This window comes from Pelobates fuscus, chromosome 5 (genome assembly GCF_036172605.1).
Source record: "Pelobates fuscus isolate aPelFus1 chromosome 5, aPelFus1.pri, whole genome shotgun sequence".
In the NCBI taxonomy this organism is placed as follows: domain Eukaryota; kingdom Metazoa; phylum Chordata; class Amphibia; order Anura; family Pelobatidae; genus Pelobates; species Pelobates fuscus.
In genome coordinates, this window is record NC_086321.1 from 294,825,218 (window position 1) to 294,847,626 (window position 22,409).

Genomic DNA, 22,409 nt, shown 5'->3' on the forward strand with positions numbered 1-22,409 from the left:
TCTGCTCTAGAGCAAGTTGTTTCAAAAGTCTCCTAAGAAGCTTCAAACAGGATTTGGGTATATACACATCAGTGTTCAAGCCGGTCCTAATGGTAACATTGCAGCACCTGATTTCCACACCTGTGCTACAGCAAAGTCGTTATGATAGTATATAGCCCGTTGGTGGGGTTCTAATAATGGATTTGAAGAACAGCGTTCAAGATCAATATGAAACTTTCCCATAAATCTTTGCCAGCCGTGACTTTGTCAAGTTTTATGGGAGTCAGCTATCGTTTTTTTCATGCATTTTCCCAAAAGCGACACCCATTCAAAGAATGTAATAAAACGTTACTTTGTATTTTTCTTATCTAATTTGCCATTCGAACCATGTGCAGTAATCACATTTTCATGAACTCTAGCTAGTTTACAAAATAAACGCAGATATTAGAGAGATCATTATAAGTGAAAGTGCTCCATATAAGCACACCCCTCCCCCCTCTATAATCACTTTGAAACCATTTCTTCAAATATTCTCACACACACACACACACACATATATATATATACACACACACACACACTATATATATATATATATATATATATATATATATATATTCAACCTCCAGGTATATAAAAAGTTGGTAACTCTCATAAAACCACCATCTTGTTCACAAACAACATGTTACAGTATCAATGTTGGAGACATTCAGGAATCCGATTAGTTCAGCGTCAGGAAAGTGCTTAAGGTATAGAATATTTAACAATCAAACACCAAGCTTCCCAAAACTTACAACATTCTAAACCGAATTCTGGGTAACTAAACATGTGACCAAGAAAAACTTAAATAGGCAAATGCAGACAGTTATACAGGTACTGACAGTCTTTACAGATCGAGGATTTTGACTTTTTTTTTTTGTTATTTTTTTCCAAAATCGAAATTAAGACACAAGTTGCAAGGGTGTTTATCGCAGTTTGTTTTGCTGCCATGATAGATTGAGTAGAGGGAGTGAACGGGTTTAAGTTCTATTTCCTTTGCAGTATAATGGTTCTCGGGGGAAACAAACACAACAGCCAGTAAAACAACTGAACTCACCTCATTTTGTCCTGCTTTTCAGAACTCCGTGGACCGGGTTCTTTCAGTTTTGAAACATCTTTCCTCCCGTTCTTACACAACCACAGGCGTAACGTTTCCCATTGAACCACTTATGTCATTCTCAGCATTGTGATAACAGCTCTATTTCTGAGACCCGCCCTGTTATCGACACTGTTCACCGGCAGGAGGTGCACCGCAAATAGTTAGGTTGCATATTAACACGAGGGATTTGGTCTGTATATTATTACTATTATTATTTTTGTAGGAACACACATTAAAATATAAATGGTCACTTTAATGGCTTCCTTGTTGTTTTAGACTAGTGAAGAAAAAAAAATTAAAGGAACAGAATGAGCATAGTAAATGCTACAGTTTGCTAATACTGAGGATTTGGGTTTTTTTTTTTTTTTTTAACGTTGGTGCATGAAATTAAAAATACAAATTAAAAAATGTAATTGAAACTTATTGAAAACTTTTTTTAATTCAGAAAAGATAATTTCTTAAAGGGACACTATAGTCACCAGAACAACTACAGCGTAATGGTGATGTTCTAGTGTCCACGGTCTGTCTCTTTAGGATTTTTAATGTGCACACTGCCTTTTCAGATGAAAAAGCACTCAGATGGTCACTAGAGGTGCTTCCTGGCTCAGTGCTGCTGATGCTGAATGTTCCCCATAGAGATGCATTCATTCAATGCATCTCTATGAGGAGATGTTGATTAGCTCAGCGCCAAGTTTTGCCGCACATGCACAATTTGCTTTTCTATGGGAAAGCATTGGATTGACTAAGATAGTCAAATTTGATTACCTCAGCCGAGGAGGCGGGGCCAGCCACGGCGAGACTGGCGCAGCACTGGAAAAAAGGTGAGGAAAAAACACCTTTTCAACGCTTTTACAAATACAGTGTCAAGTGTACAACATGTTTGTTCCTTTATTTTATATGCATATTATGCGCTCTGAGCCACTCAAATCCTCTAATCAAAGGCTTTTCTATGAAATTCCTTTGATTAGACCTCGACATGGCTTACCTTCACCCGGCACTGGATTAACCCCTTAAGGACCGAGGACGGTTCAGGACCGTCATCGGCATTTTTGCATTGCCGACCGAGGACGGTCCTGAACCGTCCTAACGGTCCAATGTACTTACCCGATCGCCGTCGTTCCCCCGGCGGCGATCGGCGGTGCTCCCGGTGTGGGGAGACTGCCTGCAGCCCAGACAGTCTCCCCATGGCGGATTAGGACCCCTGTGGCCATGTGATCGCCCAACAGGGCGACCACATGGTCACAATAGGTGTCCTAGTCTCTGCCTGCAGGGGGACTGTCTGTGCTGACAGGCAGTCTCCCTGTTTAGTGTAAAATCATAAAAAAAATAAAGTTTAAAGTTAATAAATAAAAATAATAATTATATATGTGTATATATATATGATATATAGACGTATATTATATATATATATAATATACGTCTAAATATCATATATATAATGTCATACTAAGTGTATTTTTATATTAATATGTACATATATTAATATAAAAATACACTTATAATTAAATTACACACGTGTATATATATAATATATATAATAACTATATATATTGTATATATATTATTATAAACTACAAATAATAAGTAATTTAAATTAAACTAAAAAAATTAAAAATAATAATAAAAATTTAAAAAAATTATATATCTATACGAAATTTTATTCTAACTGTATTTTGATATTAATATATATATATATTTATATCAAAATACACTTAGAATGAAATTGTATATATATCTATGTATATATAAATAAATAAAAAGAATACGAACTATTCATATGTCCATATACAAAATTACATAAATAATTATATAAATATACACGTAGACTTCAAATATATAAATATGCATATATATTTAAATTCTACGTGCGTATTTATGTAATATTTTTACATAATTAAGTTATTTTATTGATTGCAATTTAAGGGACCTGCCTGCCAACCCAGGCCGAAAGTCCAGAGAATTTAATTTGCTATCACTGTATTTTACCCTGTAACGTTCTACGACACCCTAAAACCTGTACATGGGGGGTACTGTTTTACTCGGGAGACTTCGCTGAACACAAATATTAGTGATTCAAAACAGTAAAACATATCACAGCGATGATATTGTCAGTGAAAGTGACTTTTTTTGCATTTTTCACACACAAACAGCACTTTTACTGATGATATAATTGTTGTGATACATTTTCCAGTTTTGAAACACTAATATTTGTGTTCAGCAAAGTCTCCTGAGTATAACAGTACCCCCCATGTACAGGTTTTATAGCGTTTTTGAAAGTTACCGGGTCAAATATATGGGTAATATTTTTACATTGAAAATGGCCAGGTTGGTTACGTTGCCTTTGAGAGCGTATGGTAGCCCAGGAATGAGAATTACCCCCATGATGGCATACCATTTGCAAAAGTAGACAACCCAAGGTATTGCAAATGGGGTATGTCCAGTCTTTTTTAGTAACCACTTAGTCACAAACACTGGCCAAAATTAGCGTTCAATTTAGTTTTTTACTTTTTTCACACACAAACAAATATGAACGCTAACTTTGGCCAGTGTTTGCGACTAAGTGGCTACTAAAAAAGTCTGGACATACCCCATATTGAATACCCTGGGTTGTCTACTTTAAAAAAAATATGTACATGTGGGGTGTTATTTAGCGATTTATGACAGATAATAGTGTTACAATGTCACTATTGATACATTTTAAAAATATAGGTTTTGAAACCGCAATATCCTACTTGTACCTATAGCCCTATAACATGCAAAAAAATAGCAAAAAGCATGTAAACACTGGGTATTTTTAAACTCAGGACAAAATTTGGAATCTATTTAGCAGTTTTTTTCATTCGCTTTTGTAGATGAGTAAAAGATTTTTTACATAAAAGTCAAAAAACATGTATTTTTTTCAATTTTTCATCATATTTTTTCATTTTTTAAAAATTAAATTACATGAGATTATATAAATAATGGTATGTAAAGAAAGCCCCTTTTGTCCTGAAAAAAACAATATATAATTTGTATGGGAACAGTAAATGAGAGAGCGGAAAATTACAGCTAAACACAACCACCACAAAAGTGTCAAAAAGATGCCTGGTCGCAAATGTACAACATCGCAAAAAAAGTCCGGTCCTTAAGGGGTTAAGGTAAGTAAAAATGTTTAAAAAATGCTTGTTGGGCGTTTTTGTAAGGGGGACCAATAGAATAATGCCAATAGGAATAGAGGGTTTGAGAAAACCTTTAGGGGAACACTCACTAGAACCGTGCGCTGTAATGGTTATAGTGCAAGCAATGCCCTGGTGCCATCCCACCATAAGCTGTCACTCTGTTTTGTCATGGTGTGTCACGACTCCCAACTCTCCTAATGGTGTGACTGCACATGAACAGTGCTGTCATGCAGAAAGTATGAAATTTTACTGACCAGAGTTGCAGTGGATTGCCGCCCGATCCTCTGGTATAACGTTTTCCAGCCGGTGCGGCGTTCTATGGGTCGCTGGCAGCTGCGGTTCCACTATGAATAGAATACTTACCTCTGTCCACAACCAAGATGGTGCCAACCTTTGTGCAACGTCACATCGACGCACGTGCGCGTTTTGGGGTCAGAGGTCATATTTAAACCTTGGATAGCTTTTTATCAGTGCCCTGTCGTGGTTTCCACTAGTCGGTTATCAGGCTAGTTTACTCAGTCTGTCTCTTTCTGTGTCCCTGACCTTGGCTTGTATTTTGACTATTCACTTTTACGTTTAGTCCAGCCATTCTAAAGCCCGGTATACATTGTTTGTATTCTGCATTTGTATATGTTACATAATTTTGCATGTTAGGTCATATAGTATTCATGACAATGTGACACCAGGGGCGGACTGACCACACGGGCACATCGGTCACTGACCGAGTGCCCGTGGCAGTCAGGGGCCCGGATGCATAGACAGGGCCTTGGATCTCCCATATGACCCAGCATTAGTTATTCTGCTTTATTCCAGCATTAGTTGCGGGCCCCTAACTGTGGGGAGTCTGCAACTATCGCAAAATATCACTTCCCAACTACCTCTACGCAGTGTGAGACCTGGCAGCACGCGTGTTCCCCCTCTCAGGGCTCCTCACTCTCCCAGCGCTGTGCTGTGCAGTGCAGGCACTCTGTGTGGAGCAAGAGGAGGGGAAAGAATGTGACATCACATCCTCTGCTCTCATTCCACACATGCAGAGCGGCCTTAACACAGCTACAAGAGGAGCAGCACCTGGGAGAGAGAGGGAGAGCTGATTGAATGCAGCCAGGAGCAAAGAGACACAAAAGGTGGGTTGGGTGACATGGGAGATCGATATGTGGGTCTGTGGGTGTAAATAGGGTGAGGTAGGAGAGAGAAATGTGGGTCTGTGGGTGTAAATAGGGTGACATAGGACATAGATATGTGGGTCTGTGGGTGTAAATAGGGTGAGGTGGGACATAGATATGTGGGTCTGTGGGTGTAAATAGGGTGAGGTGGGACGTAGATATGTGGGTCTGTGGGTATAAATAGGGTGAGGTGGTGATACTGGAGAAACTGACGGAAGCCAGGCACAGAGAGATGGACACAGGTTTCTTCAGGAAGGAAGAGATCTTTATTCGATTCACCGACCGGGGCTCAGATGGACTAGCGTCACCACAACAAACAGTCTGAGCCCAGAACTGACTGTGTAAATGCATGATATAGACATATAGCTCCTCCTATAGTTAACTCTACCCACATATACTCTTTACCCAATCAGCTGAACAAAGCCTAACTTCCCTTACCTGTTAGACCACATGGCTCACCCAGAACAATGGAGGAGGGGAAGTGTTTTCAGTTCCTGCATTCCTGCACTTGCTCAGTACACTGTCGATTGTATCGTTGCCACGTGCAACCAACCGACCGATACATCAGCATATGCACGTGCACATACCACGTGGCAATCTCGGCCTACTAAACTTAATTTCTACCGAGCTTCCACCACATTCCCCCCTTTGATGCTTCTGATATATATAATAATTCCAGATGCATCACCTAATCATCGCTTACTTACACCTCAAGTTGCCATGAATCAGAACAGACCTCGTAAGCATCTTAGCATCATTACAAATTCCTTCAGCACTCCTCATCCTGAATATATTCTCTCTGGGCTAAGGGTTTATACTTGCAAACAGCCATTACATGCACAGCTGTTTTCCTTTCTGTCGTGCTCTCTATGACACTCTGTATGGACCTAATTACCAATGGAACCAAACATGGTAGAAAGAGACACAACACTATAATCAACATGACTCCTCCTACCAATGTCTTGATCCCTCCAAGCTGCTCGTACCTACTTCCAAACCAACTACTAGAATTGTACCCCTTCCAGGCTTAAGTCGGTACATGCATCAGTTTAGCCATGTGGCTTGTGAGATCAGCCACTGCCTGCCCTTCATCATCTATGTGCAGACAACAGTTGCTGAGATTGAACTTTCCACATACACCTCCTTCTATTTGCACTGGAAGTGAATGGAGGACTTTATCAACAGCCCAACTGGTTTACCTGGTAAGAAGGCTATGTGCTTTACAGAGGAATCCATAATTGCCTAATGGTAGAATGAGGCTTGAATCCCTGTATTAGAATAAAATAACACTTCATGGGCATACAGTTTGGCTGTTAACCAGTTCCCTCACATATTACATCCCTCCTATTGGCAATGAAGCGTGCTAAGGTAGCCAGTGCCACTCATTATCTTCCCAGCTACCTACATTCAAGGATGCTAGCTTCTTTTTATGATTCACATCATAAACCTTAACTCCCAAGGTCTCTCCTGTTTCAATTAGCAACAAGAAGAAGGATGGTTTGAGCATACCCAATACACATGCCCCTTCCCAGTCCTGTGGTAACTCCGAATAGGCTTTCTTACCACAGATCCAGTACAAATTTGCTGGGGCTTTCCAACTAGATGTAGCAGATAGGTCAAACCACACATCCTTTAAATTGGTATAAATTGCAAACGGATTAGGTGGTTCTGAGACATTTGAAGCTGACCACCAAGTTGTATCTTTTTTACTATAATTATAAGCTTTTTGCCCTAGACAAGTCAATTCTCCTACAGATGTATTAAACATTATTCCTTTCCTTGCTATGCAAACATAACCTATAATGGAGGTCTTTAATCGCCACTCAGATTTACCTCTAACACTCACTTGATAATCAGTTTGAGAAGATATTAACTGTTCAACTGTCTCAGAACCGGAATACATTACCTCCTTTGCTTCCCATGGCCATTGGTCTCCCATATTAGTACCTCCACACACATAGCAGTTGGTTACATTAAGACTACCAGCAATGCTTTCGGCTAGATCTATAAATAAGTTTTTCTCATTATGGGGGATCTTATTTTCCACACCTCTCCTCATAGAAGGAATGAAAGACCTGATGAGTCTGGGTTGCCACAGTATCGGTCTCTATTCCTATAAATAATATTGTCCCAGGATCCAAACCTGTTCCATATATCTGGAACCCAAATAAGTTCCCAAACCTATCTATGAATCGTTCTGGGTCATTGATAAGTATATGGACTGGGTTACACTCCCTAGACTTACAATATGGCTTGGTAGGCAACTTAGTGACGATCATATCCCTATCTACTGTCTGTCCCCAGGGTGCCCACCCGACACAGGACCAATACGGACAATAATTGTATTCTTTATTTGGGCATTTTGGATCTATATATTTATACTTACTACTGGGGCAAATATACTTATCATTAGACCCATACGTTCTTTCCCATTTAAGATCGCCACATACATTCCACGGTTTTCTACCACCTGATATCGCCTTACATGCATCAAATAGCAAAACACCTGGAGAATGTACGGTTTCTAGTATGGTCTTATTTATCAGGGTCCCCTGTGAGTCTCCATTCCGAATAGTCAACCAAATTGTACGAGGTTGATACTCAGGGCTAAAACACTTAGGTTCTCCTGCTCCTAAATGGCATTCACTATAATCTATGCCTAAGTATCTACACTTAGATACATGTCCTTTACACTCATACTGTGAATGCCAAATAAGGGTCTGGAAAATGTGATTGCCTGTTTTCGTAGTCTTAATGCAAACCTCGCAGCCGGGTGTGTCGGTACCTCTACCTTCCTGAATAATTAAAAACACACATATATACATTATTAAACACATTCCTCCTGACATCTTCTTCGACCGTGCAATGGCACCTCAGCTTGCAGGAATGTGAGGGCTGCAGGAAATGGAGTCCTTCTGATCCTCACTGTTCTTCACAGAGGTTTTTCCTCTGGCTTAACGTTGGTAGGTGGTCAGGCTTTATTGTGGCCGTCAAAACACCTACTTGTAGATCTTTGTTGATGTTCCCTTATAACAATATTCTCTTCGCAAAAACCACTTTTAATCCAACTGGGTCACATGTTTCAACCGGATCTTGCAAGGATTCTCTGGATCTATGGTAGCTTGTCAGGAATCTGCCGCTGGTTTTTACCCTAGAGTGATGAATACACGGAGTCACTTCTACAACCTTTACAACTGTTGGGGTAGATAAAAGAACAACATAGGGACCTCTCCACTTGGAACCTAATGGAACAGTGTTCCATTCTTTTATCCACACTTGATCCCCTGGATGGTAAGAATGAACAGGTGGATATATGTTCACAGGTAACCTATCTTGCACCTATTTCTGTACCTTCATCATAGTTTTACTCAACTCAGCCACCTACAGCCGAGTAATTCCATCATCAAACTGACATAAATCTCCTCCTAAATTACTGAGTATGGAAGGTGGATGCCCATACATAATTTTTCTGCAGTATCCCAGAAACAAAAGAAAGCATTTTTGAGGTCTAGGAAGGTATAGTAGGTTGCCCCACCTGGTATTAAAGCAAGCAGATTATAGGGGATGGGTACCACTGGGTGTATATTAACTACTGCATTATTAACTGCTTTTAGATCTTGTACAGGATGATACTCATCTGATCCCGGCTTCTGAACAGGTAATAATGGAGTGTTCCAAGGGGAGGTACAGAATTTTAGGATGTCATACTTTACACACTTATCCACATAGGTTTGTATATTTTTCTTAGCCATCTATAATATATGGTACTGACTAAGGCTAACAGGATACGCTCCAAGCTTTAATTCAATGTGTATTGGTGGAATATTGCGAGCAAGTCCTGGAGGATTATTCTCTGTCCATATTCTTGAAATGTCAAATAAGGATTCATCACTCCTAGGGTCTGTATTTGTTATTATAGAGTAGAAGTGCCATTCTTCTTCCCTTTGCACCGATACTGATATTATGCCTGGTGATCTATTAAACTTCAGAGACGTTGATCCGTTGGGTTTCAAAGTTATCTGGGCTTGAAGCTTTGATAATAGATCTCGTCCTAGAAGCTAAACGGGACACTCCAGCATATATAGGAACTGGTGCTTAACAAAATGGCCTCCTAGAATACAAATATGACTCCTGAGAATTGGTCTAGCAGCGCTTTTCCCAGTAGCTCCTATCATAGTTATAGTCTTCCTGAAGGAGGAGCAACTTGGTTAGTTACCACAGAGTACTCAGCACCAGTGTCAATCATGAAAGAGCTCCTCTTTCCCTATATTGATACATTGACCATAGGCTGCACTCGGCTAAAGGGGGATGGAGCCCAGTCGGTATCAAAAGTCTTCCATGACAGTGTCAGCCAGACCAACAAAATCTCTATCTTCTCTATAGCCACCTCTGTAACCATCTCGTAACCTTCTCTCTTGACTTATCTATAACTTGCTTTATATTCCCTCTGTGGGCAGTCACTTTTCCAATATCCTTCCTCTCTACAATACGCACAGTGATTCCTACTTCCTCCCTTACTCAGCCTATTCTCTACTCCTCTATTCACCTCCCTTCCCTGTCTCTCTACACTTATGATAGCTACAGCTAGCATATCTGCCTTCATCCTCATTTTACGTTCTTCCTCCTGCTTTGTTTCAATCTCCCTGTTCATTTACACCTGACTTGCAATTTCCATTAACTGTGATATGGACATTCCTACAAATCGCTTTAACTTTAGCAATTTTCTTTTGATATCACCTTGGGTCTGGCTGACAAATGCTGAGTTGTTCATTCGAGAGTTCTCAGGGGCCTCTGGATTAAAAGGAGTATATAATCTATATGACTCCAGCAATCTCTCATAGAAAGCACTAGGTGACTCGTCGGCTTTCGTAAAGGAATTATGGGTCTTCCAATTAAACAGATCAGTCATGGTGAAAGGGACATAAACAAATACAGGGTCTGCCAACTGTAATTGACCATTAATATCAATGTGTGGTGGACCAGGGGTAAGCTGCAGTGGCATTTGTAAATGTCAAAGTTGGAGGGCACCAGTCATTTGTCAGGTTAGGGTGGGACTTAGATAGGGTTGTTTAGTCATAGGTTCCGGTCGGGGAGTGGTGAGGTCGGTGGAAATGGATAAATTAATTTTACTGGTCAGTAACTCCGTTAACAAAATGTTTTGGACAGGGCTAGGAGGAGCCTGACCAGTAACCAAAAATGGTAAAAGTGTATTCCAGCGTCCTATACCATTGACCATTTCATCCAGTTGTATTTCAAAACAAATTTACTGTTACTAAAGGCACACAAGGCTCAGTAATTATAGTGTTATGTCAGTGGTTATGGTGTTTTCAGTGGTTATGGTATTATCAGTGGTTAAGGTATAGTCAATGCTTATGGTATTGTGTAATTGCTGAGAATTATCTGATTCAGTGGACTCAGTTACTGTTATTAAGAATTCTCCTCACAATTTTGACTGCTAATAATAAAACTGAACAATAATAAAAAAAACACTAAAATACCCTTCCACCAAAAAGGGCCTCAGGGTACAAAGAACCAGTTGGGGGGGTAGGTAGGCACAGAAATATGAGGGCTTAAAGCAAGGGGACAGGCATCTGAGAGCCAGGGACAATAGAGCACAGGTGGACATACCAGCTGCACCAGTTCTTGCTAAAGAATTTAGTTGAGGGATGGTCAGATGGGTCAGATTCCATTGGGGATGGACAAACCAGTTTTGGTAACCATCTAGTAACACAAACTGTTTAACAGTCAAAATATGGAAACTGGTATTAGAATTCAAGCATAATAGATACAGCCACATGTACACGCTGCACTAGATTTAAATCAAGACAGATTACCACAGAGGCCATTCTCTACTACATAAGGTAGTCAGGTGATTTGGAGCCAATTTAACCCCAATATCACACACATTATATCCCTTTTTAAAGTTATTTAGCATACATTCTAAGGGATCAACAATCTTTGAATCTGGCGCACCCATACTTAGCAACGGAGCGTCTAATTCAAAGAAACACAACAAACACACCTCCAACAGTCACACTCGTTTCCTTGGCAACAGCACCATTTGGCACAGTTACTAGGTCAAACTCATACACCAAAACATACAGGGAATTTCCATATACACACAGCTGTTACACTAAATACCTATTACTGTACTTTTGGTGAAACTATACAATTACCCACGCTATAATTCTCAATTTTCAAATTACCCATCTATAACACACCCTAGTAACATCGTCTTTACAAACAGTAGTTATAGTACGGTTAGCATTGGTTAAAGTACAATTTTAAAGTCGCAGGTCAGTTAGTAGTAGTTATGGTGTTAAACATACAACATAAACGACAGTTGTTAGTGGTTATTTACAGTATCAGTAATTATAATACATGGTTATGGTACCGTGCGCTATTATACAGTTACACACTATTCACACTCTCGCTAGACGGCAGAGCTCACGCTATCTAGCAAGATATACACTCTACTACAATAAATTTTAACACATTTACAGTTCCCCAACTAATCTATTGGACAGTACCTCGAGGGACTACCTAAAACAATTTACATCCGTTTTGGTTAGCCGTCGCTGCCCAAGCACCACATATAGCGAACTAGAGGGCGGAATTTACACAGAACTTAGTTTATCTACTCTATCAATAGTCTAGTGGGTTCCAAATTTACACGCCTTCCCACTTAGCCAAGATAGGTTGAGATCTAGCGGACAGAATATACAAGAGGCGCCGCTTAATCTCCCTGTCCCTCCGACCTAGCGAACGAAATATACACCCTAGATACGCTAGTCTAGACAAGACACCGGTGTCTGGCTTGGGCTATTTACACAGGACCCAGCCTGACTCCAAACCAAGATTAAACGGGCTGACTACAGGGCGTTTAATTACGAGCGGTGCGCCTTCACTCCTTCCCTCTAGTGAGGGGGCCAATTCCATACACAATACAAACCCCTTATGGGCCTACCGCACAATCGATATCCAATACCCCTAGTGGGTCCACCGTCTAAAACAGTAGTCATCTTACCTCCTCGTTCCTGAACCTGAGTTCACACTCATCGACGGGAGCACCCCAGCACTTACTACATAGAGGCCGATGATCTCCTGGACAACAGACCAGTGGCGCCGAGATGAAGGGAGGTCCACGCAAAAGTTCAGGGGTGCAGCCGTAGGGAGCGTGGGCAAAGATAGACCGTCTCACGCCTCTGCTCTCAGCTACCGTTGAACGATGAGATTCCCGGCCAATGCACCAAATGATACCGGAGAAACTGACGGAAGCCAAGCACAGAGAGATGGACACAGGTTTCTTCAGGAAGGAAGAGATCTTTATTCGATTCACCAACCGGGGCTAAGATGGACTAGCGTCACCACAACAAACAGTCTGAGCCCAGAACTGACTGTGTAAATGCATGATATAGACATATAGCTCCTCCTATAGTTAACTCTACCCACATATACTCTTTACCCAATCAGCTGAACAAAGCCTAACTTCCCTTACCTTTTAGACCACATGGCTCACAATGGAGGAGGGGAAGTGTTTTCAGTTCCTGCATTCCTGCACTTGCTCAGTACACTGTCGATTGTATCGTTGCCACGTGCAACCAACCGACCGATACATCAGCATATGCACGTGCACATACCACGTGGCCATCTCGGCCTACTAAATTTAATTTCTACCGAGCTTCCACCACAGTGGGACATAGATATGTGGGTCTGTGGGTGTAAATAGGGTGAGGTGGGACATAGATATGTGGGTCTGTGGGTGTAAATAGGGTGAGGTGGGACATAGATATGTGGGTCTGTGGGTGTAAATAGGGTGAGGTGGGACATAGATATGTGGGTCTGTGGGTGTAAATAGGGTGAGGTGGGACAAAGATATGTGGGTCTGTGGGTGTAAATAGGGTGAGGTGGGACATAGATATGTGGGTCTGTGGGTGTAAATAGGGTGAGGTGGGACATAGATATGTGGGTCTGTGGGTGTAAATAGGGTGAGGTGGGACATAGATACGTGGGTCTGTGGGTGTAAATAGGGTGAGGTAGGAGAGAGAAATGTGGGTCTGTGGGTGTAAATAGGGTGAGGTGGGAGAGAGATAGGTGGGTGTAAATAGGGTGAGGTGGGAGAGAAATATGGGTCTGTGGGTGTACAATTGGGATGAGTGTAAGGTGACAGAAAAAAAGAGAGGAGAGACAGATCACACATTAGGGAAGATAGAGAGTCAGAGACACATAATGAAAATAAAATCATATTCAAAAGAAAGAAATTGCATGCAAACACACCACTGGAGTCACCAGGGGCGGGCTGGGCCGGGGGGCAGGGAGGCAATTGCCCCCCAGGCCGCTCGAAATTATTTTAGGACCGGCCGCGGCGGGCCGGCCCTTTAAATGCTGCAGCCGCCTGAGCGCTCTGTAAAGAGCGCTCAGACGGCTGCAGCTGCTTTTCCCTCCCTCCCCTCCCCTGTAGGTGGCCGAGCTGCACTCCGGTCCGCGGTCCCGGCCGGAGTGATGGGAAGGTGCACACTGAGTGTGCACTTCCTGTCAGTCCGGCCGGGTACAGGAAACAGAAACTCCTGTTCCGCGCAGAACAGGAGTTTCTGTTTCCTGTACCCTGCCGGACTGACAGGAAGGTGCACACTCAGTGTGCACCTTCCCATCACTCCGGCCGGGACCGCGGACCGGAGTGCAGCTCTGCCACCTACAGGGGAGGGGGTAAGAAGAAGGGGGGGTGAGTAAAAAGAGGGGAGGGGGGGAGAGTAAAAAGAGGGGAGGGGGGAGAGTAAAAAGAGGGGGGGAGAGTAAAAAGAGGGGGGGAGAGTAAAAAGAGGGGAGAGGGGGGGAGAGTAAAAAGAGGGGAGAGGGGGGAGAGTAAAAAGAGGGGAGGGGGGAGAGTAAAAAGAGGGGAGGGGGGAGAGTAAAAAGAGGGGAGGGGGGTAGAGTAAAAAGAGGGGAGGGGGGAGAGTAAAAAGAGGGGAGGGGGGAGAGTAAAAAGAGGGGAGGGGGGAGAGTAAAAAGAGGGGGGGAGAGTAAAAAGAGGGGAGGGGGAGAGTAAAAAGAGGGGAGGGGGAGAGTAAGAAGAGGGGAGGGGGGAGAGTAAGAAGAGGGGAGGGAGGAGAGTAAGAAGGGGGGGAGAGTAAGAAGAGGGGAGGGGGGAGAGTAAGAAGAGGTTAGGGGGGAGAGTAAGAAGAGGTTGGGGGAGAGTAAGAAGAGGGGAGGGGGGAGAGTAAGAAGAGGGGAGGGGGGAGAGTAAGAAGAGGGGAGGGGGGAGAGAGTAAGAAGAGGGGAGGGGGAGAGAGTAAGAAGAGGGGAGGGGGGAGAGAGTAAGAAGAGGGGAGGGGGGAGAGTAAGAAGAGGGGAGGGAGGGAGAGTAAGAAGAAGGGGGGAGTAAGAAGAGGGGAGGGGGGAGTAAGAGGGGAGGGCGGAGTAAGAAGAGGGAAGAGAGGGAGTAAGAAGATGGAAGAGAGGGAGTAAGAAGAGGGGAGGGGGGATAATAAGAGGGGGGGAGTAAGAAGAAGGGGGAAGTAAGAAGGAGGGGAGATAAGAAAAAGAGGGGGGTAAGAAGAAGAAGGGGGGAGTAAGAACAAGAGTGGGGAGTAATTAGAAGGGGGTAAGAAGAAGAGGGGGGTAAGAAGAAGAGGGGGGTAAGAAGAAGAGGGGGGAGTAAGAAGAAGAGGGGGTAGTAAGAAGAAGAAGGGGGGTAAGAAGAAGAAGGGGGTAAGAAGAAGAATGGGGTAAGAAGAAGAATGAGGTAAGAAGAAGAATGGGGTAAGAAGAAGAAGGACGGGGTAAGAAGAAGAAGGAGGGGGTAAGAAGAAGAAGAGGGGGTAAGAAGAAGTAGGAGGGTTAAGAAGAAGAAGGGGGTAAGAAGAAGGGGGGAGTAATAAGAAGAAGGGGGTAAGAAGAACAAGGGGGGGAGTAAGAAGAACACATGGAGGAGGGGTGGTAAGAAGAACACAGGGGGGTGAGAACACACAGAGGGAGGAGTGAGAAGAACACAGGGAGGGTGGAGGGGGGATGAGAAGAGCACAGGGAGGGTGGGTGAGTGTGAGAAGAGGGGGGAGTAAGAAGAAGAGGGGGTAGTAAGAAGAAGAAGGGGGGTAAGAAGAAGGGGGTAAGAAGAAGAAGGGGGTAAGAAGAAGAATGGGGTAAGAAGAAGAATGGGGTAAGAAGAAGAAGGAGGGGGTAAGAAGAAGAAGAGGGGGTAAGAAGAAGTAGGAGGGTTAAGAAGAAGAAGGGGGGTAAGAAGAAGGGGGGAGTAATAAGAAGAAGGGGGTAAGAAGAACAAGGGGGGAGTAAGAAGAACACATGGAGGAGGGGTGGTAAGAAGAACACAGGGGGGTGAGAACACACAGAGGGAGGAGTGAGAAGAACACAGGGAGGGTGGAGGGGGGATGAGAAGAGCACAGGGAAGGTGGGTGAGTGTGAGAAGAGACCGCTAGGGGAGGGTGGGGGAGAGGAGAGACCACTAAGGGGCAGGGGAGAGCTCTAAGGGACAGAAGGGGCAGCTCTATAGGACAGGGGGCAAGACAGGGAGCTCTTTAACACTACGCGCGCACACACACACACACACACACACACACACAATGCATCCCTATACATACACAGAAACACACAATGCACCCCTATACATACACAGAAACAGAACATGCTTCCCTTACACACAGAGAAACACGTAATGCATCCATTACACACACACACAATGCAACCCTTACACACAAAGACAATGCATCATTTGCACACATACACAGAAACATACAATGCAAACCCTTGCACACACATGCAAACACACACACTGTTTTCTTACATACACACAAAAACACAATGCATCTCTTACACTCAATGCACACACATACAGACACACACCTTGCATCCCTTATGCATACAAACACAGATTCACACAATGCATCCCTCACACACAACCAGAAACACATAATACATCCCTTATACACAAATACACACTGCTTCCACTACACACAAACACACTGCATCACCTGCACAAACTGGTATCCCTATACACTACATACCATAAGCACACATATTAGATAACACATAACACATCCCCTACACACTCCACTCCCTGTGAGCGAGCTCATGGGTGGGTGGAACATATAAGTGGACTTATGAGTGGGCCTTATGGGCATACTCACCGTCAGGCACTGGGGCCCAGACCTTGAGCTGTGTAAGAGGCCCCCAAAAAATGGAGCTGCTTCCAATTCTCCCAGAACGTTGAATTTTGTGACCACAGTTGCAAACAGCCTCCAGAGGTCCTGTTCTACACCAGACCAGTGGAGCCAAACTGCAGCCCATCATCATCCTCATCTAATTGTAAGTAGGCAATCTAGTATATTATTAGTGACACTAATCTATAATTTACCTCACATTAAAGGGACACTATAGCTTAATGAAGTGGTTCTGGTGTCTATAGCTGGTCCCTGCAGGCTTTTTAATGTAAACACACACTGTGTGCGTTAGTTCATATGGCAGATCATATGGGTGGGGCATTGTGATGTCACATGGGGGGGGGCGGCAAATTTATATTTTGTCTAGGGCGGCAAAAATCCTTGCACCGGCTCTGATCCTGGGCAGGTGCACCAGTCTACTGGTGACCCACAGGAGGGGAGTGCACTGATTGCACTGCACTCTCCTCCTGCCTAGACCCGTCTTGACCGCAGTGCAAGTGCCCTCTGCCCCTAATTTACAGTGGCTCACACTCACAACAAGCAGTGCCTGGAGCCCTTTGCAGAGACGGAAACAAAGAGGTTCTGCGGCAGCTGGCCGTCCTGCAAGCATTACATTAAACAGCTGTTCCCCATGCAGCCACAGGTGGCGTTGTGCTGGTAGACTGAATACTCTTCACTTCCTCCCAGCCTACAGAGCAGCGCATGGGGGAGAGAGGAGGAGGCATGATTTAATCTTGAATAAATCCTCTAAGCAAACCTTTATAAATTTGGGGGGATCAGCTCTGTTTCCACAGTTTATTGGTGTTTACTCTCATCTCTGTATTAATATTGAGGGATGTCTAAGTAGTAACATCAGTGTGTGTCAGCAGGGCCAGCCCTTGGGGTGGGAAAGCTGTGCGGTCACGCAGGGTGCCATGACAACAGATGCGCCCGGCGGCCAACACAGCTCACAAGTTGGGTACACCAGCATATTTAATTTAAACGATTCGCTGGTGGTCCACTGGTGCGCACCAGCAGTAGGTGCAGTCAGATCATATCCTCTCCCTCGTGGTTCCGTCGCTCAGTGAGTCAGAGCACAGGCTCAGAGATTCTCAGCCTGTGCTCTGACAACATTGAAAGTCAGAGCCGTGAAGGAGCGGGCATGGCAAAGAGCTACTGATTAGCATAACATCAATATCCGTTATAAAACCAGAAAAAGGTGGGCATGGATGGTGAACTGATTTGGTGGCGCAATGGGCCACTTGACTGGTTTTGCCCCCCAGGCCTAAGGCTGCCAGCCCTCCCCTGGAAGTCATGCACATGGTGACACACTGCTTATTTGTTTTTACAGACTGATAATCTACAGGCATATAGATTTGCATTCACACACATACTGACACTCCTCACAAATAGAGTACTACAGTCACACACTGATACTGACTGCTCAAATAAATACAAGAACATTCTGAACATTAATACACACAAACATTCACACACCAACAATCCACTTAATTTACACACACAGCTTCTTCCACACAAATACATTTGAGATCCCTACATATATATAGACACAAACACTAAACACAAGTACACTCACTCCTACATAGGCACACTGACACTTCATACAAATATACTCCTGCATTCACACAACTAATTTGAATACTAATATACCCCTGCATCCACGTGCGATAATTCCCTATGAATCATGGATGTCAAACTTGGGGAGCCGCATGTGGCCCAAAACTAATATGTTTGCAGCACGCGGCGAGGTTGTGCTGAGCGTAAGCTCTCCCTGCTCAGCTTCCCACAGTGACGCCGGGAGCCGGAATGTGACGTCACATTCCAGCTCCCGGCATCACTCTGAGGCGGGCGAGGGAGCTGAGCAAGGAGAGCTCAATATCAATGCTCCCTTGCTGCCTGTTTGCCCCCCTGCCTGCCTGAATGTACACCTGCCCAGAAATCCCACTAGACACCAGGTAAGAAATCCACCCAGCTCTCCCAAAGTTAGGGAGGCTGGGTGGATTTAAATTAAAATAATAATAAAAAGTGTTGGGGGGGGAATGTGTGTATGGGTATATGAGTGTCTGTGTGTATGTGTATGGCTGCATGTTTGTGTGTGGCTGTGTGTATTCCTGTCTGTGCGTGTGCATGGCTGTCTGTGTGTATGTGTATATGGTGGTCTGTGTGCATGGCTGGCTGTGTGTGTGTGTGTATTGCTGTATGTGTGTGTATTGCTGTATATATGGCTGTCTGTGTGTGTGTGTGTGTGTGTGTGTGTATATATGGATGTGTGTGTGTCTCTGTCAGTGAGTCTGTCTGTGTGTGTGTGTGTGTGTGTGTGTGTGTGTATTTGTGTGTTTGAGTGATTCTGTGTGTCTGTATGTGACTAGGGGGTACTAAGATTTAGTAGACGAGGGGGGTACTAAGATTGAGTAGAGGGGATCGCTGTTTGTTTTTTTAAAAGTGTACTTTTCAAAATAAACCTACGTTTCTATGAAAATGTACATTTTTGTTTGTTAGCGGCCCACTTAAACTTAAACCTTGTTTATTTGGCCCTTGCTAGCCTTTCAGTTTGACATGCTTGTTATAAATAAACCCTTGAATTCACAGATATGTTTTACATTCTAATAAACTTCCTGATTCCATACACAAACACTACATGCTCCTGCATTTTACACTCTCTGGGTTTCACATATATCAGCATTACACAAATACATACTTTGACTTATACAATTTTATCACATGACAGGAGGCTTCCTATTTTGCATTACTCTCTTTACTAAACTCCACAGCAGTAAAGAAAGTGAAAACATTTAAACCAATCAAAATCAAAACAGGGAGTATATTGTCCCAGTGAACAGGCTCCTCCCCCTTTTTCTTTACTGCTCCATCGCAGACAGGTCAGAGTTTTTGGCTCTTCCCTTATTACCTCATAATATATAAGTTTTTTCTGTACATTTATAATTGTTACTTTTGATTATTTACTTTATTTTTTCTTACTATCTTTTCTACTTATTCTAACTTGGTGTCCCTGTATTTTAAACTTCCTTTTTCCCTTACTGGGACTCTTTAGCTTTGTTCCCCTAGTCCCAGGGGCTTATCTCCGTTTTTTTCCCGTTTTTTTCCCACTCATTTTCCGCCCTTGGGCGGTTCCCCGAGTTTAGGCAGGTCCCCCTGTCTTTGCCCCTGCTTTGCCGCCCTTGCCGGCTCCCTCTCACTCATTTCCCGCGGCTCGGCGCCAGCCGCGGCTACACTCGCGGTGGCCATCTTTAATCCTGCATCTCGCAAGATTACGTACGCCATCTTAAAAGTGCCATGAGTGCCCCAGTACCGCAAGGGACACACACGGACGGACTTCTAACCGCAAAATACTACCACAAGAGGTCAGTTTAAAGCAAAGCTGTGTAAAGCACATAAGGTATCAACCTGTGCTTACTTAGGGTGCTGCCCTTAACTGTGCTGCTATAGAGGTCGCTTTGTGGCCGCCTCTACAACCCTGGGTGAGGCCCAGAACAAAATCCCAACAATAGTGGTGTTGTATTCTGCCCTGCTGAGGCTATATATATTATTATATTACCACCATTGGCACTATATACCCTGCTAGGGTGACTTTGCCACAGCTCTCCTTGGTCCCAGACCCTACTGAAGGTTTAGCCTTCCCATACATACCACTATATACCCTGCTGGGGTATCATATATATATTTACAACCCTGTTGGGGTTATTTGGTTTTCTCCTCAAACCAATTCCATACCTTGGATAAACCCTGCTGGGGTAATTTGTACTCTGTACAAAAAAACACGTTATTGCACCCTGCTGGGGCCTGCATAACAATATAAAACAGCTTAGTACTGTCTAATACAGCTTACTGACCTCTATAATACGCCCTGTGCCAACACATATTCAGGCATTATGGAGACCTCTCAGACTACAGAAATCCAAACCATGGTAAATGAGGCCGTATCCGCCTCCATGGAGAAAGTTCTCTCCAAAATGATGGCCTCTGGTCCTGACAAGAGGAAACCATCAAAAACCCACACAGCCCGCAATGACTCAGATTCTGACTAACCAGAATCACGCAAGAACCCAGAAACCTTCACGGGCAAACGCCATTGGAAAGGCGAAAAGGGTCACCAAAACCCTAACAAAGGCAAAAACCCCGCTAAACGCACTAAACCCGCTATAGCCACCAACCCGAACCCGCAACACGAGTACTCTTCGGAAGAAGAAGAATCTCACGCTAAATCCATGGCCATCTTAGACGAATGGCAAGCGGACAAGTCAGATTCCAACGAAGACGTTTGGGACTCAGATTCAGGATCCCAATCCTTCTTTCCACAACACATGTTCACGGGAGAACCCCAAGAACCAGACAACGCGGAAACCCCACAGGAAGACGAAGACACCATATTCGACCCGTTGGGGCAAAAACTTTTTGACCCACGAAAAATAAGACACCCACGCTCAAGCGACTGGACACCACCCGACCACTTAGCGAGGTTCATGCACCTCTGGTTACGGAAGTCCATGGACAAGACAGTCCGCAACCACTTGAGGTCGGAATGTCCACGACCTTTTCTACCTAACCACGTTGCGGACACTCCAGAATTCGACCAGGTGATGACCACCTTTATGTCGCGAGGTGGCCGCGAGCCACACGCAAAGGTGTGGCAAAAGGGTTCAGAGGGGTACAGGATAAACTTCTGGATTCTGTGGGACCATTATCCAGAATTATGTATTTGGCCGACGACTCCCTAGCCAAAGCCGATCAATTTGACGCTACTATGGTGCGAGAATGGGCGCATGATGTGCGGGAATGGGCACAAAGGTGCTTTTGTTTTGTGGGTAATGCCAATGTCGCCTTATCATCCGAGCGACGTAAAGCAGCACTAATCCGCATTGACGGGAAATTGGTGGAGTTGGGCACCAAGGAACTAGGTCCTATGGCACAGGGCAAGCTCTTTGGAGAACCTTTCCTAAAAGAGCTAAGCAAACGTCTACACATCCTTAAACAAGGCTCAGACATCAATGCAAAGAGTCTTTAGACAAAACCCCTTCAGGGGTGTTTTTGGACGGGCTGGCCGCCAAAGGGACCATGCTGCCAGCCGCTTCTGGCCATCAGGCCCTCGCTCTACGAGACCCCAACCTTTTTACCTAGAGGTGGGATACCGCCCATACTCCTACACTCGAGGCGCAGACAGAAGTCGAGGACCACGCACCCGAGGCAGAGCTCGTTTGTCCTCAGGTAAGCAACCATTTCACTAATTTTTCACTTCCAATACATACAGCAGGTCGCATATCTCTTTTCTTCCAGGAATGGACCTCCATCTCCACAGACGCATGGATCCTACAGACAGTACAAGGCTACGTCATAGACTTCGTAGACCAACCACGACAGACGGAACTACCACGTCCCATCCACGGCTCAAGGATAGACACCTCTCTCATCGACGACGAACTTCAAATCCTATACTCGAAAGGCGCGATCGAACCCGCCTCCTACCCTCAAGGTTTCTTCAGCAACATCTTCTTGGTAAAGAAGAAAATGGGAGATCTACGACCCGTCATAAACCTACGACAACTCAACGAATACGTCACTTACAACCACTTCAAGATGGAAGGCATACATCTTCTACGAGACCTGCTACAAGACAAGGATTGGTTCACAAGACTAGACCTCAAGGACGCTTACCTATCAGTTCCCGTCCACCAATCCTGCAGACAATACCTTCGTTTCCACTGGCAAGGCCTTCCGTGGCAATTCACGTGCCTCCCCTTCGGCCTCAGTTCGGCCCCATGGTGTTTCACCAAACTGATGA

At 44.1% G+C, this 22,409-nt stretch overlaps 1 protein-coding gene across 2 annotated transcripts in view; it reads right to left on the reverse strand.

Annotated features, from left to right (window-relative positions):
• Window positions 1-22,409, reverse strand: part of LOC134611518 (N-acetyllactosaminide beta-1,3-N-acetylglucosaminyltransferase 3-like) — a 192,393-nt gene that overhangs the window by 165,404 nt on the left and 4,580 nt on the right. The window contains exon 1 of one of the 2 annotated variants that reach the window (XM_063455459.1): window positions 1,076-1,196. The exons of the other annotated variant lie outside the window; for it this stretch is intronic. Coding sequence (XP_063311529.1) covers window positions 1,076-1,080 — 5 coding nt within the window. The 5' untranslated portion in view covers window positions 1,081-1,196. Of the gene's footprint in view, window positions 1-1,075; window positions 1,197-22,409 lie in introns of those variants that run through there. 2 annotated transcript variants of the gene reach the window in all.